We start from the raw sequence: 21,925 nt of genomic DNA on the forward strand, positions 1-21,925 counted from the left end.
TTTATAGAGACAGGGCCTTGCTATGTTGCCCAGGCTGGTCTCAAACTCCTGAATTCAAACAATCCATTTTCCTGTCCAACTCCTAGAGTCAACTGATCCTTCCACCTCGGCCCCCAAAGTGCTGGGAGTAGAGGCAGGAGCCACCATGCCCAGCCTACCTCTGCTTCTTTTTTTTTCTTTTCTCTTTTTTTTTTTTTTTTTTTTTTTTGAGACTGGGTCTCACACTGTGGCATAGGCTTAGGGCAGTAGCACAATCATGGCTCACTGTAGCCTCAACCCCCGGGGCTCAGGTGATCCACTTCGGCCTCCCAGGTAGCTGAGACTACAGATGCACGCCACCATGCTCAGCCAAGTTTTTTGTATATTTTGTAGAGACAGGGTTTCGCCATGTTGCCCAGCCTGGTCTCAAACTCCTGAATTCAAACAATCCATTTTCCTCGGCCTCCCAAAGTGCTGGAATCACAGGCCTGAGACACCACACTCGGCCGTCTTGGCTTATTTTTAGCAGAGTGGCACAGAGGAGCCAAACACCGACACTTCTCTTGCTGAGAAAGTACAAAGTTATTTTCCCCTGAAGTTTTTGCACTCGTGAAGATTTGGGTGACAGGGGCCGGTTGTTTATGTCTGAACAGATGAAACTGCTGGGCGAATGCAGTGGCAGTATAGACTCCGTGAAGAGACTGGAGCACAAACTGAAGGAGGAAGAGGAGAGCCTTCCTGGCTTTGTTAACCTGCATAGTACCGAAACCCAAACGGCTGGTGAGTGCGTAGTGTCTAGTTCAAGAGTGAATGAAATAGAAGATCCTGAAGCACTTTGTTAAAAGCCAAGTTCCCCTCAGGCTGCTTGGCCTTCTTCTACACCGTTCTATCCTGAGAACTTCCTTCCTAGTTGTAACAGTCTCCTTTGACAGTGAGGGGGGTGATGCATGCCATCGTGGTAGTGTTTGCCCATGTTTCATTTATTATTATTATTTTTAATATTGAGATGAAGTCTCGCTATGTTGCCCAGGCTAGACTCCAACTCGTGGGCTCAAGTAATCCTCCCACCTCCCCTCGAGTAGCTGGGATTACAGGCGTGCACTGTCACCCCACCTCTCATGTTCCAATTATTTTAATATACCGTTTCTCACATATCTAATCAGGCATTTTATATGTGTGTGCTCAGAGCCCTGTTGTAGACAGGATCCAAGAATTGAACGATACTTCGTGCGCATGACTGCTTATTACTTCGTAAAGCTCTTTACAGTGTTAACGCCCATGTAGCTAACTTTTTTGCTTCATTATTATTAGAAATACAAATAGAAAAAACACAGCCATTGTAGCCATGTAACTGTTATTTCCAGATGACAACAACGAAAATGCCCAGTGGAATTACTTTTATTTCTGTTGCTATTTAAAGTTAGCTACCAACCTGTGTTTAAAGCATTTCATAATCCTCACGTGTGGAGGAAAATAACCTCGCTGTTCTATGCATGTCTTGCCAGGTGTGATTGACCGATGGGAGCTTCTCCAGGCCCAGGCGTTGAGCAAGGAGCTGAGGATGAAGCAGAACCTCCAGAAGTGGCAGCAGTTTAACTCGGACTTGAACAGCATCTGGGCCTGGCTGGGGGACACGGAGGAGGAGCTGGAACAGCTCCAGCGTCTGGAACTCAGCACTGACATCCAGACAATCGAGCTCCAGATCAAAAAGCTCAAGGTAGCTGCCCCTTGCCTTTCCCACGGCAGACAGAGAGCCACCGCATGAACGACTGTGCAGATGGCACCTCTAGTTCAAGCTGCTCTTACACAGCAGCAAAAAAAGGATCTAACAAAAATGAGTGAGAATGCTGTCTTCACCTCTAGCCATCCCAAATTCCTGTATTCCACAAAGATGGTTTTCTTTCTTTCTCTCCTTCTTGCCTGCCTTCCTTCCTTCCTTCCTTCCTTTCCTCCCTCCCTCCCTTCCTTCCTTCCTTCCTTCTTTCCTTCCCTCCCTCCCTCCCTTCCTTCCTTCCTTCCTTCCTTCCTTCCTTCCTTCCTTCCTTCCTTCCCTCCTTCCCTCCCTCCCTCCCTCCCTTCCTTCCTTCTTTCCTTCTTTCCTTCTTTCCTTCTTTCTTTCTTTTGACGGAGTCTCGCTCTCTTGCCCAGGCTGGAGTGCAGTGGCATGATCTCAGCTCAGTGCAACCTCTGCCTCCCAGATTCAAGCGATCCTCCTGCCTCAGTCCCACTAGTAGCTGGGATTACAGGTGCACGCCACCAAGCCCGGCTAATTTTTGTATTTTTAGTAGAAACGAGGTTTTGCCATGTTGGCCAGGATGGTCTCAAACTCCTAACCCCACGTAATCCATCCACCTCGGCCTCTCAAAATGTTGGGATTACAGGCGTGAGCCACCATGCCCGGCCAAAAGATGGTTTTCAAGGGCAGAAAAGGGGACCATGTTGTAGAACTATCCACCATGTAAATAATCATGCATGATTTAATGAATTGATATTTTAAGAAATGCCCAATTAAAATTTCATGAAGCATCCAGGTACTTCTGGGACCTATGAGAACTCTTTGTAAGGGAAATACAGAATGACCAAGGTCCTACAGGTCTATATCTAAAGCTGGAGAGAAATCCTCTCCCAGATTGTATCTGCATGAATTTATGGGGGACGTAATGAAATTATTCGACCTTAAGTAAGGGAAACCTCTGAAATTGATTACAGTAGTGGTAGAAGCAATTTTTGCTGTAATAAATAAAACTATAGAGTAATTGTGGTGAAACACCTGGCATTTGCATTTGATTTTGGTTTGGCCCACAGGATATAGTACACAAGTTAACTTCCCTTACTTAACTCCAGCTCTAGATTTTAAAATCCTGCTTAACCCAGATACTAAAATGCTTTAATATATGGAGACTGTTGTGAGCATCTCATGAACTGAGAGCTCAGTTTCTTTTTAAAACCCATCAGTGCTTTTTTTTTTCCTGTTTGGGCAGCCTTAAGATGTGCTGTTCCTCAAAATGTAGCTACCCAGACTCTCGGAGGTTGGGATAAGGAATGAAGTGTGTGCTTCTTTTGTGTTTCTGTGGTTTTAGTATATGCTTTTAATTTGGGGTTGATGTTTTTTGGCTTTCTTTTAGTGATTGTATGATTTTGTTTTATTTATTTATTTATTTATTTGTTTATTTTTGAGACAGAGTCAACTCTATCACCCAGGCTAGCATGCACTTGGCTCACTGTAACCTCCGTCTCCTGGGTTCAAGTGATTCTCCTGCCTTGGCCTCCTGAGTAGCTGGGACTACAGGCATGCACCACCATGCCCGGCTATTTATTGTATTTTTAGTAGAGACAGGGTTTCGCCATGTTGGCCAGGCTTGTCTCGAACACCTGATCTCAAGTGATCCACCGGCCTCATCCTCCCAAATTGCTGGGATTACAAGCGTGAGCCACCGCGCTTGGCCTGTTTTAAATTTTCAAACATAGAAAACTTCAAACAAGAGAAATGAATCTCCCCTCCAGGTGATCCAAAAGGTGCATCCTTATAGAAAGGCCTCTACACTACCCCATGAATTTCAAGACAAAGTACCACGTGGGAGATTTACAATATCTGCATTATGAAATGCATTTTTATCTAGAGTCCCTAAATTACTCTAGTAAGGCAATGTTGCATTATAACCAGATTCCTTAAAACGTTGATGAAGCAAATGCTGGCCAGGGTCTGAGACCTTAGAGAGATTAGCATAGGGAAATAAGACCTTCAAAGTCATCCTGCATGACAAGAAAAAAGACACCCTCCTTTGTACTTTCTCCAGATCCTTCCCGTCTGTATTTTCTCTGAATAAATCTGTGGAATAATCGAGTATTTTCACAGTGTCTCTTAAACCCATGTTGTCTGTGTGATTGAATCTATTCTACAGTATGTTAAGAACCTATTGAAAAGTGACAAATCAAGACAGATTGGGAACATAGCAGGACTAGCGAGAAATGATTTCAAAATGCAGCATAGGTCAATGTGACTTCCAGGATCTCTCACCCTAACTGGTTTGGGGGTTTTAAAACAGTACCCAGATACTCAATTACTAATACAGACTCCTGTGCTCAAGTTCTTGGAATTGAGCATTGGATGTTTTAGAAACGCACAAAGCCAAAAATCAGTCACCTGGTTTTTGTGAAATCAAACCTAACTGGTTAGCTCATGAAATACGCAATTCATTCTACCTTCACATCAGTGTGGCTTGTGACACAGGCAGTATTCTTAGCCTGTGGGCCACTGAACCTGCAGATTCAGTACATCTGGAGTCCAGGGCCCTGACATCTGTTTTCTTTGCCTCATTTTTAGGCCCACACATTTGAGTTTCGTTGTGGTTGAACCTCTGTACAGAGTGTGGACTCAAGCATGCTCCTTAATGAGGCCATTGCCCAGCGTTATTGTTGCTTCCTACAAGACTCCTCTTCTCTTTATTCCTCCCCACTACAACCCCTACCCTGGCTGAACTCTAAGTTCCCATTTGATTTTCAAAATGGTAGCTATTCTAAAATATTTAGCAGACATTCTTTGTTCAGATATATTCTTTAAAAATGTAGATTTGTGTGTGTGAATGTATTGAGGCTGTTGTGTTCCATGTAACATTCTGTTTCTGACTTTTTCACTCTACACCCTGTTTTTTTAAGATTCATCCATGTTATTAAGTACTCATCTAATTCATTTCTTCCAACTGCCATACAGTTATCAGTGGTGTGCACCTTCTGTCTTTTACCTAGCCATCCTGTTAAGGCCAGTTTAAATTAATGGATCTTTTCATTCAGGTGAAACATTTTCAAGGGAAAATATCTTTGTCATTATTGTCCTTGTTTGATTGTCTTTTTTGTTCTTTTCAGGAGCTCCAGAAAGCCGTGGACCACCGCAAAGCCATCATCCTCTCCATCAATCTCTGCAGCCCTGAGTTCACCCAGGCTGACAGCAAGGAGAGTCGGGACCTGCAGGATCGCTTGTCACAGATGAATGGGCGCTGGGACCGAGTGTGTTCTCTGCTGGAGGAGTGGCGGGGCCTACTGCAAGATGCCCTGATGCAGTGCCAGGTCTGTAGAGCTTTGGGCAGGAGATGACTCAGAGCCAGACATTAGCGGTTTAGCTGAGTGTGTGACTTGATGTGTCATGGTTTCTAGAGGGATGCAGTTGCTCCCCAAAGTCAGTATTTCAGTGAGATAACCTTGTGCCCAAAGTTGTCATTTTACTGGAGCATTTCTACATGTTCAAGACCATGTTCAAAATCTCTAGATCCTATCATCTGTCCAGATAAGAAGAGACTATTCCTCATGTTTGTCTCAGTCCAAACGCTCCTTCTATGACTCATTCATTTATTTCCTTTATTTATTCAACAGATATTTACTGGGCAAGCCTTTCTTGAACATCAAAGTGAGCATTACAAATATTATTTATCCATTCATACTGTAATTATTTGCTGGGCATTCACTGTATGGCAGATGTGGTGCTAAAACATTGAATAAAGCATGGCCTCTGCTTTTGATGGGGATGACAAGATCAATAAAATGCAAGTAAATAGTTAAACAAGATACTTACAGACATGGACGATAAAAGTAACTGAGAAAAGCCACTTTGAGAGGGTAGTCAGGGAATTTATTTGGCTCTTTGAGCTAACATTGGAAGGATGTTGCTATGAAGGTGATAGAATAAATGGAAAGTCCCAGAAGCAGGAAATGACTTAGTGTCTTTAGGAACAGAAAAGAGGTCATTGTGACCAGAGTGTAGTCGGTGAGCCGAGCCAGGGAGTGATAAGAAAGACTGAGGAGGTGGTCAGGAACCAGATGGCTTTGTAGGTCCAAGCCAGGAGATTGGATCATATTCTGAGCACAATGGAAAGCCGTGGAAGGATTTGAAGCCTGCTCTCCAAGTTTATATGTGCCCCAAGAGTAATAGTTCCTTGAAAGCAGGTACCTAAACTGCTGTTTCACCTCTGCACCCACTCCTAGTACAGTGCCTTATCTGTAGGAGATCTTTAGTAACTGTATGTTGAATAAATAAATGGATGAATAAATGAATGAAGGGGATATGAGATTCAGCCTAGGTAGGCCTTAAAAGATGGAAAGATTTGAATACACAGAGAAGAGAGGGCAGCAGAGTTGCTTCCTTCTAAACTGTATAATGGCACTACCCTTTTTTCAGAAATAAGGTATTTTGATGCCAATTTTCTTTTTGTCTAAATTTTCCTCCAAGTAATAAATTAGATGCTTTTGGTAAGAACGTGAACTCATGATCAGGTCATTGCAAAAGCACCAGTGCCTTCCTCAGAAAGGAGTTGCATGTACGTTCTTAAAACCAATGTGTGTTTGCTAATGGTGGCAGTTGAAAGACATTTAAGTTGTGAGAGAAATAAAAATATTTTATCTACAGTTACTTTAAACTGTTTTCTGTAGGGTTTCCATGAAATGAGCCATGGTTTGCTTCTTATGCTGGAGAACATTGACAGAAGGAAAAATGAAATTGTCCCTATTGATTCTAACCTTGATGCAGAGATACTTCAGGACCATCACAAACAGCTTATGGTAAGATGTGTGAACTCTGGCAGCCTCCAGTTATTTTTAGCAGGGTTGTATTTCATTTGCAGAAAATGGATATAAGTGGTAAGTGTTTTTTTTTTTTTTAAACTTTTTGCGTTATACTCTCTATTTTACACTTTTTTAACTCCCTGTGGTTTCCAATCTTGGTAAAGCAAGCATGTGCATAGAAGATGATATCTGCCAGCTTTAGAATCTGATTTAGAATCTGATTTAGAAGCTTTAGAATCTGCCAGATGATATCTGCTCAATTGTAAAAATCTTAGTGTTCTCAATCAATCTTAATTAGCTTGTGTTGTTTATTAAGGCAGCTTAATTTAAACTTTATGTTACATCTGTGGCCCAAAAGTATATTTGGTGGCTTATAATAAAAGTTCATTAAAATATTGGAATAGAACGAGACAATTAAGTCTTTGTTTGTTTGTTTTTGTTGTTGTTTTTTGAGACAGTCTCGCTCTGTTGCCCAGGGTAGAGTGCAGTGGTGCGATCTCAGCTCACTGCAATCTCCACCTCCGGGATTGGAGCAATTCTCCTGCCAATTCTCCTGCCTCATCCTACTGAGTAGGTGGGACTACAGGTGTGTACCACCACGCCTCGCTAATGTTTATATGTTTTAGTAGAGAGAGGGTTTCACCGTGTTGACCAGGCTGGTCTCGAACTCCTGGCCTCAGGTGATCCACCCACCTCAGCCTCCCAAAGTGCTGGGATTACAGGCATGAGCCACCGCACCCAGCCAACTCTTTTAAAGAGGAATTAAATATAGCAGATTAAACATGAATCTTAGCATCAAGTTTTCTGAAAGCTAAGACAAAATGGGAAACAAGGAGTAAACTTACTTTCATTATCTGACAAAAACAAAACATAACAGTTCTCAAGGAAGGAGAAACTTTTTCTAGCACTAAATTCAAAAGGAAATTACCTGGTAGCCCCTTATACAAGGATCTTTGGACAATATAAAGTACAGTGTATTTAAGTGACTTTATAGAAGATAAGGAAGCATATTTGAGTTCCATTAGAAGAAAATACTATGCACTTTGTAGCTCTCTGTATTTTAAAAATGTTATGTCTTAACATTTAACACTCACCTAAACTACAGAATTGGTACCTTTTAATTCAGTACCATAATAGTCTTAGAAACCTAGAGGAAATAGCTGTGGAACTGCATTGTTACTTCACTTTGACCTCTGGCATTAGGCTGTGAATGATGAATCACCCCTTTTTAAAAAAAATCTTGACTAGATATCAGAGGATACCTAGACATACTTCTGTTTTGCTGTATTTGATGTTGTACTTTTCTGTTTAAAAGACTATCTTATGTCTCACTTGCATACTAATCTACATTTTAAGTACTGTCATATATACATTAAGCAATTCGAACCTTCCAGTAATACTGTGGACCAGGCGTCAAATCACACTGAGATCAGAGAGGGTCAGGGGTCTTATAGAATATTTTTGGCAGAGGCAGGAGTAGAGCTCAGGCCATGAGCTGCTGCATCCTTTAGTGTGTGAGCTCCACGTTTGATACTCAGGTATAATTTCCCACCAAGTTAAGTTGATCTCATTCTGCACTTTTGGAGCTTTTGCCATTTATCAAAAATGCTTAGAAAAATTTTTTATTTTTGTATGCATAGCAAATAAAGCATGAGCTGTTGGAATCCCAACTCAGAGTAGCCTCTTTGCAAGACATGTCTTGCCAACTACTGGTGAATGCTGAAGGAACAGACTGTTTAGAAGCCAAAGAAAAAGTCCATGTTATTGGAAATCGGCTGAAACTTCTCTTGAAGGAGGTCAGTCGTCATATCAAGGAACTGGAGAAGTTATTAGACGTGTCAAGTAGTCAGCAGGTAAGCGCTAAACAGACATCATCGTGTCGCATTTCTTACTGGAGACCCAAGAAGCATCATCTTCATGCATTTTAGAAAGACTTTAAATATAGTACTTGTCAGAATGGAGTGTCTTCTTTCAGCCACTGCTCTTACAAGGCCTATCTCAAAATAAAAAAGCAGCCACATAAACTTGTACAACAGGACACTGCTTTTGATTCTATTAAATCCAAAAGCTCTCTTGTCATCATTACTAATGCTGTTACCACAACTGCTGTGGCATTTTATTTCACCCTGTTTAAGAATTTACACACGTTAGTTACACAGCCATGGTAGAGCAAACCAACTGTTGTATCTGAGTTTTGTATTTAACCCCTCTCAGGCATGAATTCTCCATTATGTATACAGGGAAAAAAAAAAACATTAAAAAGTGGTCCTCTGCTTATTTAATTTTTTATATTTTTTCTACAATCGCCTCCATTGTGGTATTATTGATTTTGAGAAATGCATTTGCTGGTGTGATGATGCCTGGTAAGATTTCAACCATTCTGTTGGGAAACTCTGCCATGAACACACATTTTGCCCTGCTGTAAGTTGCAAAAGAACAATCTACTCTGAATAGCAGCAGTGCCCAAAATAATAAAGTCTCTCTAATGCGAAAAGGCAGACTCCTGGATGACTGTCTTTTGTTTCTAACTGGAATATATTGATTTCTGTTCGGGCTGAGTGACCAGCAGGCTCTACGGCAGGTTTCTTCCCCTCCCAAACCAATATCAATTCATTCACATCCATGTCTCCAAGAAATAATAAAGCTATAAGTGAAACTCAGCAATAACAAAATCATAGCTATATTTTCCAGAATGGCCAAACAGACAACTAGGAAATCCCAACCCACTAGAAGAATTTGGCCCTATTCTTCTTGTTCCTGTCTGGTTCCATTTTTCCCAAGGAATGGTTTGGTTTTTATGGTGGAGACATGGGGGTGGATGGAGATGGAGTGGGAGATAGCGTGGTGCAACATGGGGCCCCCGTGGGTCTGGGAGGTGGAGTTGTTAAAAGAATCTTTCTCCCACGTAGGATTTGTCTTCCTGGTCTTCTGCTGATGAACTGGACACCTCAGGGTCTGTGAGTCCCACATCAGGAAGGAGCACCCCAAACAGACAGAAAACGGTAACGTTCCACTGGTCATTTTCAGTTGGCCCGTGGGAGGGAACACTGGGAAGTGACGGCATTTGCACCCACCACAGGGTTCACAGGCAGGCGTCCCCTCCAGAGGAGGGCTGTCACACAGGGTAGCGCGCTTCCTCCGCCCTGCCACATCCCCTCCCAGCATGCGCTCAGGAATGGAAAAGAGCGATTCTGGTTTTCCAAAAAATCAGGACTCAACGTGTGGCTGGTATGCAGGGAGAGCATTTATTTTTCTTCCTCAAATAAGAAAATTTCGAGAATGGTGCCCATTTGTCCCTTTGGTGGCTCCTTTCTTCAAGCCACGGCTGCCACAACTATCTTAAAAGGTCGGCCACCACTTGCAGTGGCGCCTGGGCTGGAGGTGCACAGAACCGTGAACGCCTGTGAGCCATTGACTCGTTAAGGCAAGTGGAGGTTCTGTTGACTCTCAAGCTAAGCCGCTTCTGGGTGGTGGTCCTGAAGGTTTGCGGCAATTGTCCCGCCCCTAAGATGGCAACAACTCACCCACAGGCCTTGGCAGGGGCTGCCTCACTGAACACAAAGAGGATGAAAGGACAAATTCGGCCCCTGCTACCCTCTATGCCTTGATTTCTCTGTGTAATTAGAAGATTGTTTTTTGTTTTGTTATATATTTTTTGTCCAGCTTTATGATTATATTCATTCCATTTTTCCTTAGTTTTTAGAAGTTTTGATTTCATTTGACTTTTTTTGTTATAAACATTTGTGTTCTATGCTGATAAATGTATTATCTTTTTTAGGATTTTTTTTTTTTTTTTTTACTACATTCACTAGTTTCCTATAGATCCTAGTTTAAGAATGTGAAGGAATACTGGCTTTTCAAGTCGAATTTTAGCCTTTCTTTAACTTGAATATTTAAGGTGGGCTTCATCACTACAAAGACCCATCTCATATTGCCATTGTTATTTCGTATGGGCCAAGAATTTTAACACTGTTTTAGTATTCTAAAAGATGAAAAAAAAATATGTAAAGTGTCTTTGAAATACATGGTATGGCATAGTGCATTTTACCTTTATTGTATGTAAATATACACATGTGTTTCTACCACGAAAAGTCAAGAGAAATATGCCCACCTAGTATGGACTCCAGAATCCCAATTTATGTTTATCAGTGGCTAATCACATAGATGTAAATTTATTTCACTTCTTCAACAAAAGAAAAGCCAGTTTCCTTAATTCATGGGTACTGATCATTTCATTTGATTTGTTTTTCCTTTGCTGCACTTTTAGTTTAATTTTCATTAGTAGCTTGTCTTTATTTGCCTGGACTGAACATTCTTCTTTCTTTACCCCCTGTTCATTGCAAACAGCCACGAGGCAAATGTAGTCTCTCACAGCCTGGACCCTCTGTCAGCAGTCCACATAGCAGGTACCTCCTTCTCCTGGTTTCCACACTGTTCTAGAACCCCAAGAGGATGATGAAAATTGTCCATGACTTAGGTAGGCCTGTGTCTGGTCTGCCTCAGGGTAGTTGGGAAATTACTCATTTCAGTCCACACCCTTTCCTCATAAATTGGAAGAGATGTTTCTAAATGAAATGTTCAAGTAAATTTCGGAGCATAAAATATTTGGACTCCGTGAAAATTCTGTTTGTCTCAACATAGCCCATCTGGTACTTTTCATCAAATTGTCAATAAGGATTTAATTACAACTGGCGGCACCACTGCCATTTGATTCATGGCAGACTTTTATCATCCTCTTTATTTCTAGAGTTTACAATAAGACAGGTAATCGATCAGTGAATTCTTTTACCATTCACAAAACCCGCATATCTGAATAAAATATACTAACATCCCCAACTTTTTATTTTATTTTCATGTTTTATCCAGATTGTGGGTTTTGGAGTCTCAAAATGGCAAGTCCTAATTTGGTGTTCATTGAAAATTTATAAGTACCTTCTCTCTTCTGCTTATCCTAAAACTTCCCTTCAGCCAGCACACCCAGCCACTCACTTTCCGGGCACTTGGCAAGCTCACTCTGGAACCCGCAGCAGCCAGTGCCCCTACCCAGTCACCTCCCAAGAGCCGACTCACAGCTGCCACTCCGCGCTTCCCGCCTGGCCTCCAGCAGCCCCTCACTCCCGCAGTTAGCAGTGCTTTGCCTTCTTTGTTGTCGGTGTGGTGTCTGTGCTCCTCTGCTCCTCCACTGATCAGTTCAACTTTCCCCAGACAGCTTTCTAAAAAATGAAAACAGTCCTCGGAGCCTGTTTTCATTCCAGTCCCTAGCAATTCACGGTTAAAGTAGCTTGCCCCTCTGGAAACTTATCACCACTGAGCAGGAATCTGAATTCCTGGAAGGAGGGTGGGGATGAGGAAATGTAGAACTGTAAACAACCCTTGAGTAATAATTTTAGTTTTCCAGCTGTGCATAAGGGACTGGCTCTTTCGTTTGGTCCTTCCCACTCGGCTGAAGTCAGGCAGAACATATTTTCATATGTTCTCTGGTTTTAAACCTCCCTTTACTGTTTTTTTTTTCTTTTTCTTTTTTTTCTTTTCATTTCCTTTGGTTTGGCTTGAAGACAATTTTATGAGGTTTTTTTTCTATCCTAAACAAAATAGCAATCATAAAATATGGAGAAAAACTCATGGGGACTTTTGAAGATAATGACGAGCATCCGCAGATGCTCTAAGGTTTGCTCAGTCCCCTATAAGTAGAGACAATTCAGACAGATCATTGTGTTACACAGTCCATCTTTTCCCCACAAATTGCTGATGTGCCGTGAACAGAGGTGAAGAATATCCCCGAGCATTCCTTTGAGGATACCGGAGATCAGTTCTTTGGTTGATACAAATGATGGTGATGAGAAAGGGGAAAGCGCTTACGTTAACGATGCAAACAGCAGTCACTCTGTGGTTCCCAAATATTGCGTCTATCTGCTCTCCCCATTGTTTCAGACAGCCGCATAGACCTTTTGAAAATGTCAACGGCATCATTTCTTAGGGCAGCAAGTGCTTCCTCATGCCTCCTAACAGGGCTTTGCAGCTGGGACAGCCACATTCTCACTATGGCACTCACAAGGCGCCTTTCAGCTCTGCTCTGTCCAGCACGGTTGATTAACATCTTTCTGAGTATTCAGCATAGTGTTCACTTTGCTACTCAGGTGGAACTGGAACATAAATAATCTTCACCTGAACGGCAAACGTCATCAAACACCTTCGCAGACAGGTTGTGGTTGAACATTCTTGGGCTTCATTACCCTCAGCAGCTCTGTTTGGGGCACACCCAACCCCGCCAATGAAATGCAGAGTCTGCTGGGGAAGAATGAACTTCACCCACAGTCAAGGCTGTCGTGGTGTTCCTTTACATTGAGACTTGAGATATCTTGTGTTGAATCTTGCACTGGTCCAGCAAATTGGAAAGGTTATTGCAGAAGCATAAATAGTTTAGAATGTTGTTTCCAGCGGTCTGCAATGGGAAATTTTTAGATGTGCATTCTTCCTGAGAGGAGAAAGAGACTGAGTTGGAAGAAACTACTAGTTTGAAGGGAGGAGTTACTCATTTGGTTTCTTTGTTGTTGTTTAAAGTCAGATGTTAACATTATACTAGCCTGTTACATATTTCAATTTGATTTGATGGTGGTGATTCTATGCCTTCATACAGTATTTTAAACCTACATATGAATTGATGCCAATAGTTACTGAACACCTACTAAATTTAGGCCCTGGGCCTACAAAATTAATTCAGTGTTATTCCTACCATTAAAAGACTTGCAGTATATCAGAATCTAGAGATTCCCTAAATCATTATAGGGAGCTCCCCAGAGCTTCTTAAAATTAGAAACATAAAAATATGTGCGTGCATTCGTAATAACCATATTTGTGATTTTTATTTGAGGCTAAACACCTTTAGAAGCATGCTTTCAAAGCAAGTGCTTATGATGCGCTAGCTGGTACTTTTTCCCTACATTTGATTTAAAATTTTCTAACCTTATCACCATTAATTCTTCAAAATGCTACTGCAGCTGAGTTGAAATTGACAACTAGAAAGATTTCACTCCAATTTCCAGCAAGGCAAAGGAATAATTGTTCTGTAGTCTGGATGGAGCAAATTGATGACTTCATTCTAAAGCTTAGAATTGTAAAATGCCTTGGGCACCTTAAGTCTCTGGCACCTTCTTTACAGAGAACTAAGATGGAATGAGAAGTGGCAAATGACTGGCCGAAACACTGAAAGAGGGAAAAAAGGCCTCATTGAGAAATGTATTCAAGTTAATCAGATATATTTAAGAAAGGGCAGTGGGGGTTTTTTGCATGTACACTAGAGCCTCACTATAAACACTACTCAGTTTCTTGTAGAATTTGTTTTCAAGTCTTTTCTGTCAGAATTATCTGGGGATCTATTTATTCAAAGCATTCAAAGAGCCTCAGCACAGAGCCTCTCCCCTCTAAGGCAGGTTGGTTACCTGTGCCCCAAGGACAGCTGTAGGGTAAGGCTCCAGTAGTTTTCTCTGTTGCTATTTGAGGTAGGCCTTCCTGGTGTTTCCAGGGAACAGGACAGGCAGTTTGAGAAATTTATCACATCCTTGAAAGCACTATTAATAAATCAGGTATGTTTTCCTGAGAGAAAAGGCTGAATCCAGCCAACCCCTAAGGGTATGAGTCAGCACACCATTGGTATAATTATACAGATAATAGTGATAAGTTGCTGACATTTATTTAGTACTTAATGTGCTTCAATTATTTAGTGCTTAATTGTATACATGCTAAGCATTTTATGTATGTTACCTCTTTTAACCCTCATGAGAATCCCATGACATGGCTATATTCCCAATTTGTAGACAAGGACACCGGGGATCAGAGGTGTAAAGATGTAGGATTTGAACCCAGGTCTCCCCTGACTCCAGACCGTACCCTGTTAACCATACCACTCAGCTGAAGGGCCGCTGATGGGTAGGAGCCTTTAAACAATGGTTTTAGAGCTGAGGCCACCATAGGCTGCCTCGGGTAGTTTAGGATTAGCCAGAATGTTTGGTTTGGAAAAAAAGACCTGGGTTCTAACTTGATTCTGGAAACTTGTCTCCTGAACCACATATCCAGGAAACACTGGGTTTCAAAGACAAGACACGTAAGGGCAGGATCAAGATCATGGACAATCTAGATATTTCTGCACAATAAATTCCTGTTACATACTGCCAGTGTTAGCTGACAAGTAACAAAATAAATTAGAAGTTTTTTCTCATTTGGCTTTAAATGATGTATGCACAAAATTAACTCATTTTCATTTCCTTGATTATGAACAATTTTCAAAGTGAGTCATACCCCATGTGCATGGCATTCAGACTTCTCACAAGTGTGTGTCCTATACCCTTTCTTTTGAAGAGTATGGTTTTAGTCACTACTCCCTCCCTGCCATTCTCCTTATCCTGCAATTGTCTAGGTATTTTGGGACAGAGGTGAAACAAATCCTGGGCAACTATTTACCTGGAGATTTGAAGGAGTGAGGGAAGTGAGAAAAATAAATAAAAATTTACTTGTAGAGAATAAGCGCTTTTTTTCTGGACAGAACTATCTGATATATCTGTATTGATGATGTTCCTTAAGGAGGCTCACACATTTAAGTTTTCCTATATAAACACGATCTAAACTGGCATCCATGTATGTAATAAGGCCAGAGGAGAATGACCAGTGAGTAGTCAACAAGTCGCCTTTGTTCTTTCCCTTATCAAATTTCCCAAGACTCTAAAACTTAAGTGACTTTTAGGACAGTAGATAAATATTAAAAATAACCCTTTCCCTGGGACCATTAACTTCTTGATACTAAAATCACTAGAACAAGTTCCCCCTGAAGAAGCAGCAGCTTTGGGCATGTTGAAACTCTGGTAATTACCCCAAGGGGACAGGCATTTTCCCAGTGGATAGTTTGGATATTTTCAAGGGCAGCCAACTGCATGGATAGTCATTGAGTATTGTATGTTCTCTCTGTCCCCATCTCAGCCCATGACTTCTTCCTAGCTTGGCGTTCTTCAACATTAGAAGTCATGCATAAATTTAAGTTTAATTAAAAATGCTCCGGTGCTGTTAAATGTGCCATGTCCTTCAACAGACTCCAACATAGGAGCCCATATTCTGTAAATGGTGACATTTTTATCAAAAATGGGCAAGTAAATTAGTCCCTCTGGCCTTCAGTTCTCTCATTTGCAATGATGAGGGGTGCACTAATATCCTAAAATTGTTTTGGCTCTCATGGTTTATGATTCAATGGTTTGCCATTTTTCTCAGGAGTGAACTGGTCAATGGGCAGCCCTTGTTTTGATCTTTATCTTTGACCTAATTGCACAAAGAATTTAACATTGACAAAGAGGAGCTATTCAGCTCTGTCAGATTGTATTATCAATTATATATGTAAATATTCCCATCAATAGAGTCCTTAAATGCCTCCTAATGAAAATTAGTCAGATATTTAATAACTAGGAATTGTGGAGCTCTCTTCTGTCATTCTGTTATAACTCATCTAGCTACAGGTGTTGAGTGTTGGTTGCCAGGGCGTATTTTAAAGTCAGGGAAGGGACATTTTGAAGAAAATTTGATCCAGAGTTTGTGGGTAGCTATCCTGTCCTTCTTAAGACACTTTAAGGCAAACCATTGAATCATAAACCGTGAGAGCCAGAACAATTTTAGGATATCAATGCACCCCTCATCATTGCAAATGAGAAAACTGAAGGCCAGAGGGACTAATTTACTTGCCCGTGGTTATAACTGCCTCAAAACAAAATGTCCCCACGTCCACACAGATTTGATGATCTGCCGGATACTGTGAGGCCTTATGACCAGAGGCATTTATTTTAGACACGAGGAAACCACTTGTTTCCAAGTATTTTAGGATGCAAGTTCGGGATTCTCTTCTTTGCTTCTACATGTGAGATACCTGTGACATGAATACGACCTGAATTACCATTATTCATATCACCAGCTGGCAAAACATTTCACAGCAGAGAGTGCGGTGGGCAGGGATTTCGGAACCCCGAGTTCCTGCTAGGCCTCTTCCTTTAATTGTGGGATCTGGAGCAGGTTGTTCACCCTGTCTAGAGTCTCCAGGTTCTGGTAGTTAAAATCACAGAGTTGAAATCTTCTGCCACCGGCGGTGTGAGCTTGAGCTAGTTATTTCACTTCCCTGAGCTTTCTTTCACATCATCTATAAAATGAGGTTAATAAGTACACACCGCAGAGGACTGCTGTGGGGATTAAATGACAGAACCCAATAGAAATGCTCAGAGTGCTGCCTAGCAATTAGAAGAGTAAACATGAACTGTCCTTAGCTACTCACCTACAAAATTAGCAGATGAATTGGATGCTCTCTAAGGCCCTGTCTCAACGTGAATATTTTATGCTCAGGTAACTCAAGAAGTTTCTATTTTCCTTTTCCACTAATAAGGTATATGACATATTTCTTTTATGTTCATAAAATATACTTTTTTTTTTTTTTTCATTTTCAGCTTATTAGGAATAACTCATTGGTCTTAGCACAAGGGCGGTTAATCAGTTTGACCACTAGATGGTGATTGAGCTCTTGTGACTTCTTGGGAGATTATTTATACTGACAAATCAGTAGAAGACAAAACATCAAACAGGGAACTTAAAAGGTGGAAGACCATCTATTCTAATTTGAAGAGGTTAGTGAAGAGGTTGGCACCTAGAGATGAAGTGAGTTGTTCAAGGTTACATTGCACTGCCATTAGTTGTGTGGACTTCAGAAAAGAGCATGCTTCCAATTTAAGCCAGTGATTTGATTTTTCCTTACGCCACAAGAAGTATACTAGAAACACTGTGTGGTGCAGGGCTGCTTCTTGGGGGTTTTGCCAAACAAATCTGTTTGTCTTTTTTTTTTTTTTTTTTTTTTGAGATAGAGTCTCGCTCTGTTGACCAGGCTGGCGTGCAGTGGTGCTCCGATCACGGCTCCCTGCAGCCCCCGGCTTCTGGGTTCAAGCGATTCTGCTGCCTCAGCCTCCCAAGTAAATGGGACTACAGGCATATGCCACCATGCCTGACTAATTTTTGTATTTTTACCATGTTGGCCAGGCTGGCTTGAACTCCTGGCCTCAAGTGATCCGCCAACCTCAGCCTCCCAAAGTGCTGGGATTGCAGGCGGGAGCCACTGTGCCGGGCCCTCTCCCATTTTTCTTTGATGGTTTAATAAAAGAGTTTTAAATACTCCCTCTGTTCCCTTCTAGGGTATTCTTTCTGTTTTTTATTTTAATATTCATCTTCTCAGGTGTCACTCCTCATCCCCCACTGATATTAGGATAATCTGTCTTCAGAAATTAACAGCTAATAGGTGAGCTACAAACATAGTGCTTTCTTCTGGGCCAAACCTACAGTTACCAATACAGCTTTCACACGCTCATATTATTCCAGTAGCCTCACATTCAGTGTCCTTATCCTTGGTGATATTAAAACCCTTAGGGAATTTATACTAGTTGTAAGGGAATGTTTCTTTTAGCTGTGTCTCTTATTTTTGCTCATTCAATGTTGTATGGGTCTGTGTGTACACCAGATGCCTGTTGTAAACAACATTTCTTTCTTCATCTTTTCTACTAGTAACTAAAAAAAGTTAATGGCTGTTCACAAAAAGAAAACAGCACCCAACTCAGAATCTACTTCCAGATCCTGTATTTTCCAGGCAGTCCTTCTTAAGAGCTCTGAAACCTGTACTCAATCTCTAATGCACTGTTTAAAAGGAAGATAAAAGTGAAATAGAAAAACTTGTCACTTTGAGTGTAGAAGGGGCTACATGATGACAGTCCATCCTCCAGAAGAACTTGTCACTTTGAGTGTAGAAGGGGCTACAGGATGACAGTCCATCCTCCTCAGAAAATGGTGTCTGTTTTCCAAAGTAACGACATCAGTGATAGGATCAGCCTAGCATCTACATCATACAACACTAGTGTTCTGTAGACAAACCCCACTGCTATTCCTTGTTCGTACAGCTTTGGAACCTGCTAATGTCAGGGCCTGATGCTGATTCAGTGCAAGATGAAACCAGGGTATACTCTGTGATTAATGAAGCTTTTGTGGGTCTGTGCAAAATGATTAAGACTGTTTTTATTTTCGCTGCATGGATTTTGGCAAATCCAGGATGGCTAGATGGGATACTTGGTATGATTCTGACAGCAACTAATTTTGCTTAACAATGTTCCTGATATTCTTAAAACAAAAATGTACTGCATCAAATATCTACATTTTAATTATTCTGGATCTACTTAATTTATGCTGGTAGAATGTGTATAGAGCAGTTATTTTTGTTGCTAGAAAATGCTTCACGAAAGTAAGGGATAAAAGGAATAGAATTTGAACCCAATTAGTTACGTTTAGTTGATTGACTAAATGTTTATTTCTCATCAGTGCAGTTTCCAACAACTTCATTTGGTGGTGGGGGTGACCTGGGCACACGGTGGAAGGCTGGCAGCTGATCGCCAGGCTGGGGTGTGCTTGGCATGGCCCTTTAGCTTCCAGGAAGGTGCAGAGGCAAAAAGCAGCATCCATCCAACACTGGAGTTATCTGAGTTGTTTATGTCCATTCTTCTCTCAGGTCCACAAAAGGTGGCTCCGATTCCTCCCTTTCTGAGCCTGGGCCAGATCGGTCCAGCCGCGCCTTCCTGTTCAGAGTCCTCCGAGCAGCTCTTCCCCTTCAGCTTCTCCTGCTGCTCCTCATCGGGCTCGCCTGCCTTGTACCAATGTCAGAGGAAGACTACAGCTGTGCCCTCTCCAACAACTTTGCCCGGTCATTCCACCCCATGCTCAGATACACGAATGGCCCTCCTCCACTCTGAACTAAGCAGATGCCATCTGCAGAAGTGCTGGTAGCATGCGGAGGATCGGGTCATAAGCAATCCCAAGCTATCAACAAGAGGACCTTGGTCTTGGCAAAAGCCCTCAGTGTGGCAGCTTTAGCCCTCCTCCAGATCACCTGTGTGCAAATCATGGCTTTGGAGGTGGAGGATAAACAGTGACAGGAGAACAAACAGACGACAAGAAGGTTTGGAAGATACCTGGTTTGAGACTCTGAACCTTAGCACTAAAGAGATTGAGTAAGGACCCCCAAAGTTCCCTGGACTCGTGAATTCTGGGCCCTTGGCCCATTCTATGCATAGCCAAGGACTTCAGTAGACCATCTGGGCAGCTTTCCCATGGTGCTGCTCCAACCATCAGATAAACGACCCTCCCAAGCACCATGTCAGTGTCGTACAATCTACCAACCAACCAGTGCTGAAGAGATTTTAGAACCTTGTAACATACAATTTTTAAGAGCTTATATGGCAGCTTCCTTTTTACCTTGTTTTCCTTTGGGGCATGATGTTTTAACCTTTGCTTTAGAAGCACAAGCTGTAAATCTAAAAGGCACTTTTTTTAGAGGTATAAAGAAAAACTAGATGTAATAAATAAGATCATGGAAGGCTTTATGTGAAAAAAGTTGAATGTTATAGTTAAAAAAAAAGATATTTATGTATGTACAGTTTGCTAAAGCCAAGTTTTGTTTGTATTGATTTCTTTGCATTTATTATAGATATTATAAAATATTTTGTCTGTGCTTTTTTTCCCTAAACAAGTAACTCTAAGTTTCATTATTAAGCAGGCACTGATCAGAATGCAACCTAAATGATCATTTTTTTTGTGCAATGAATGAAGCTGGAGCATAAGTATATATTAAAGGAAAAGGATGACAAGAGGCAGTGTGGATTTAGACATAGAAGACCCTAGGTGATTCGTTTTTTTCCTCCTTCCATAGGCAATCAAATCTCCTGAATTCTTGCTTCTGGAAACCTCTCATTGTCTCTTCTCCATTCCTTTTCCACACTGGGAGGGGCTTCCTAGGAGCTGCTGTCTGAAGTCCCTTCTCCATTCCATTGTAAGCAGACAACAGCCACAGAAATCTTCTTAAAGCACACTTCTGTTCAGATTCCTTCTTTGCTGCAAAGCCTTCTATTGTTCATTGTCTACCAGATAAAATACAATTTTCTTCTATCATTTAAGTCCATATGCAATGAGATTTTGTTTTGCTCCTCTGAACTTGCCTACTATAGTGGCCCTCATGGAATTATGTGATGCTCATGGCATTTTAATGTATCATTTAATAATTTCTGGGGGATGTAAAACTCAGGTCTCTGGCTTCTCTTCTTGTAGACAGCTCTGGTGCCCTAGTCTGGAGCACGTATTCCTGCATGGCAGTAATTGCTGGAGCTTGTTGGCTGTTGTTCCTTTCAGAATTGGGAGACAATCTCCTATTCGTACTTGTAAACCTTCAACTTCTCTCAAGGTCTGTATCACCCTAGCCCCCAGAGGTATTTAAGTTTACAAATCTTGCTCTAAATTGAGTATTTAAACCAAACTGAGGCCCTTCACCTTGCCTGAAACTGCCTTCTGTGGTTTCCATAATGCAGGTAGTCTGAGTCCATCTCAACTAAGGTTCCTGGGGCTTGCTAAACTTTCCCAGTCCTGGGCTTGCTTCAGACCTTCTAGTTCAATCTCTGGGATAGGGCCTGGGAGCTGGCATTTTAAAGAGATGCCTGAGGTGATTTTATTCCTCCTAACTGCTGGAAAGCACTGCCCCGTACTTCCCTAACTTCATTCCTCCTTGCCTGCCTCACCAGACTCAGCTCACAAGCCACCTCCTTCTTGAAAAATTTCCTGATCACTTTCACACTGTATTTAAGACTTCTCTCTACTACTCCGCTTCTTGTCATCAGGTTGTCTGTATCTTACGGCCCGTGGCATGGACCCATCGTGTTCCACAGGAAACACGATGGATCCCCCCCACCCCATTGCTATTTTATAGAGAAGACCACCTTGTGGTTAAAGTGTCCCATCTTCCTGCTTCCGGAGAGGCTGTGAGCAGCGGTGGCCATTAGCATTGAAGGGTGCCCTGCACCCTCATCCGAGATGGGACCCTCTTCAGGCCTCGCTCTTCCTTCACTCCCCTGTCACTCCTCCCAATACCTGGAAGGGGAAGTCCTCCCTCCGGAGCAGTTTTGCCCTTCGAGGGCTATGGAAATCCCACACAATGAGAGTGTCGTCATGGAAAAGGCAAGAGCAAAGAGACTTCAGAGGCATTTCTTCTCCACATCACCGTCAGCTGACTTCCTAGGCATCTCCCATCACTGAAGAATCAAACGGCAAATGTTGCTGAGAAAAAACATTTGATTTCAATTAAGAAAGATCTTAGCATACATTCCATTTGTGCCTTTCACAAAACCCTGTGAAACCCCCAAAGGGGTGTGGAACGTCCATTTCCATTACATTTTTTGAAGATTTAAACAACAGAGCCTTCGAACAGGAAAGAAGTAGGGAGCCCCGGTGAGTGCAAACATTGAACCCATGAGGTCGTGACTCTTCCCCAGATGATCGATTGGCCAGTTTAGCAAGG

The 21,925-nt window shown here is 41.8% G+C and overlaps 1 protein-coding gene across 4 annotated transcripts in view; it reads left to right on the plus strand.

Annotated features, from left to right (window-relative positions):
- The window catches only part of SYNE1 (spectrin repeat containing nuclear envelope protein 1), a 528,817-nt gene extending 508,736 nt beyond the window's left edge, over positions 1–20,081 (plus strand). For 3 of the 4 annotated variants that reach the window (XM_025384518.1, XM_025384520.1, XM_025384521.1), the window contains 8 exons: positions 633–759; positions 1,485–1,696; positions 4,843–5,043; positions 6,400–6,528; positions 8,172–8,384; positions 9,441–9,533; positions 10,879–10,937; positions 19,094–20,081. In XM_025384518.1, coding sequence (XP_025240303.1) covers positions 633–759; positions 1,485–1,696; positions 4,843–5,043; positions 6,400–6,528; positions 8,172–8,384; positions 9,441–9,533; positions 10,879–10,937; positions 19,094–19,334 — 1,275 coding nt within the window. In that variant the 3' untranslated portion in view covers positions 19,335–20,081. The remainder of the gene's footprint in view (positions 1–632; positions 760–1,484; positions 1,697–4,842; positions 5,044–6,399; positions 6,529–8,171; positions 8,385–9,440; positions 9,534–10,878; positions 10,938–19,093) is intronic. The other variant, XM_025384522.1, reaches the window with a different exon arrangement.
- Positions 20,082–21,925: the final 1,844 nt, after the last annotated feature.

Source organism: Theropithecus gelada, chromosome 4, assembly GCF_003255815.1.
Source record: "Theropithecus gelada isolate Dixy chromosome 4, Tgel_1.0, whole genome shotgun sequence".
In the NCBI taxonomy this organism is placed as follows: domain Eukaryota; kingdom Metazoa; phylum Chordata; class Mammalia; order Primates; family Cercopithecidae; genus Theropithecus; species Theropithecus gelada.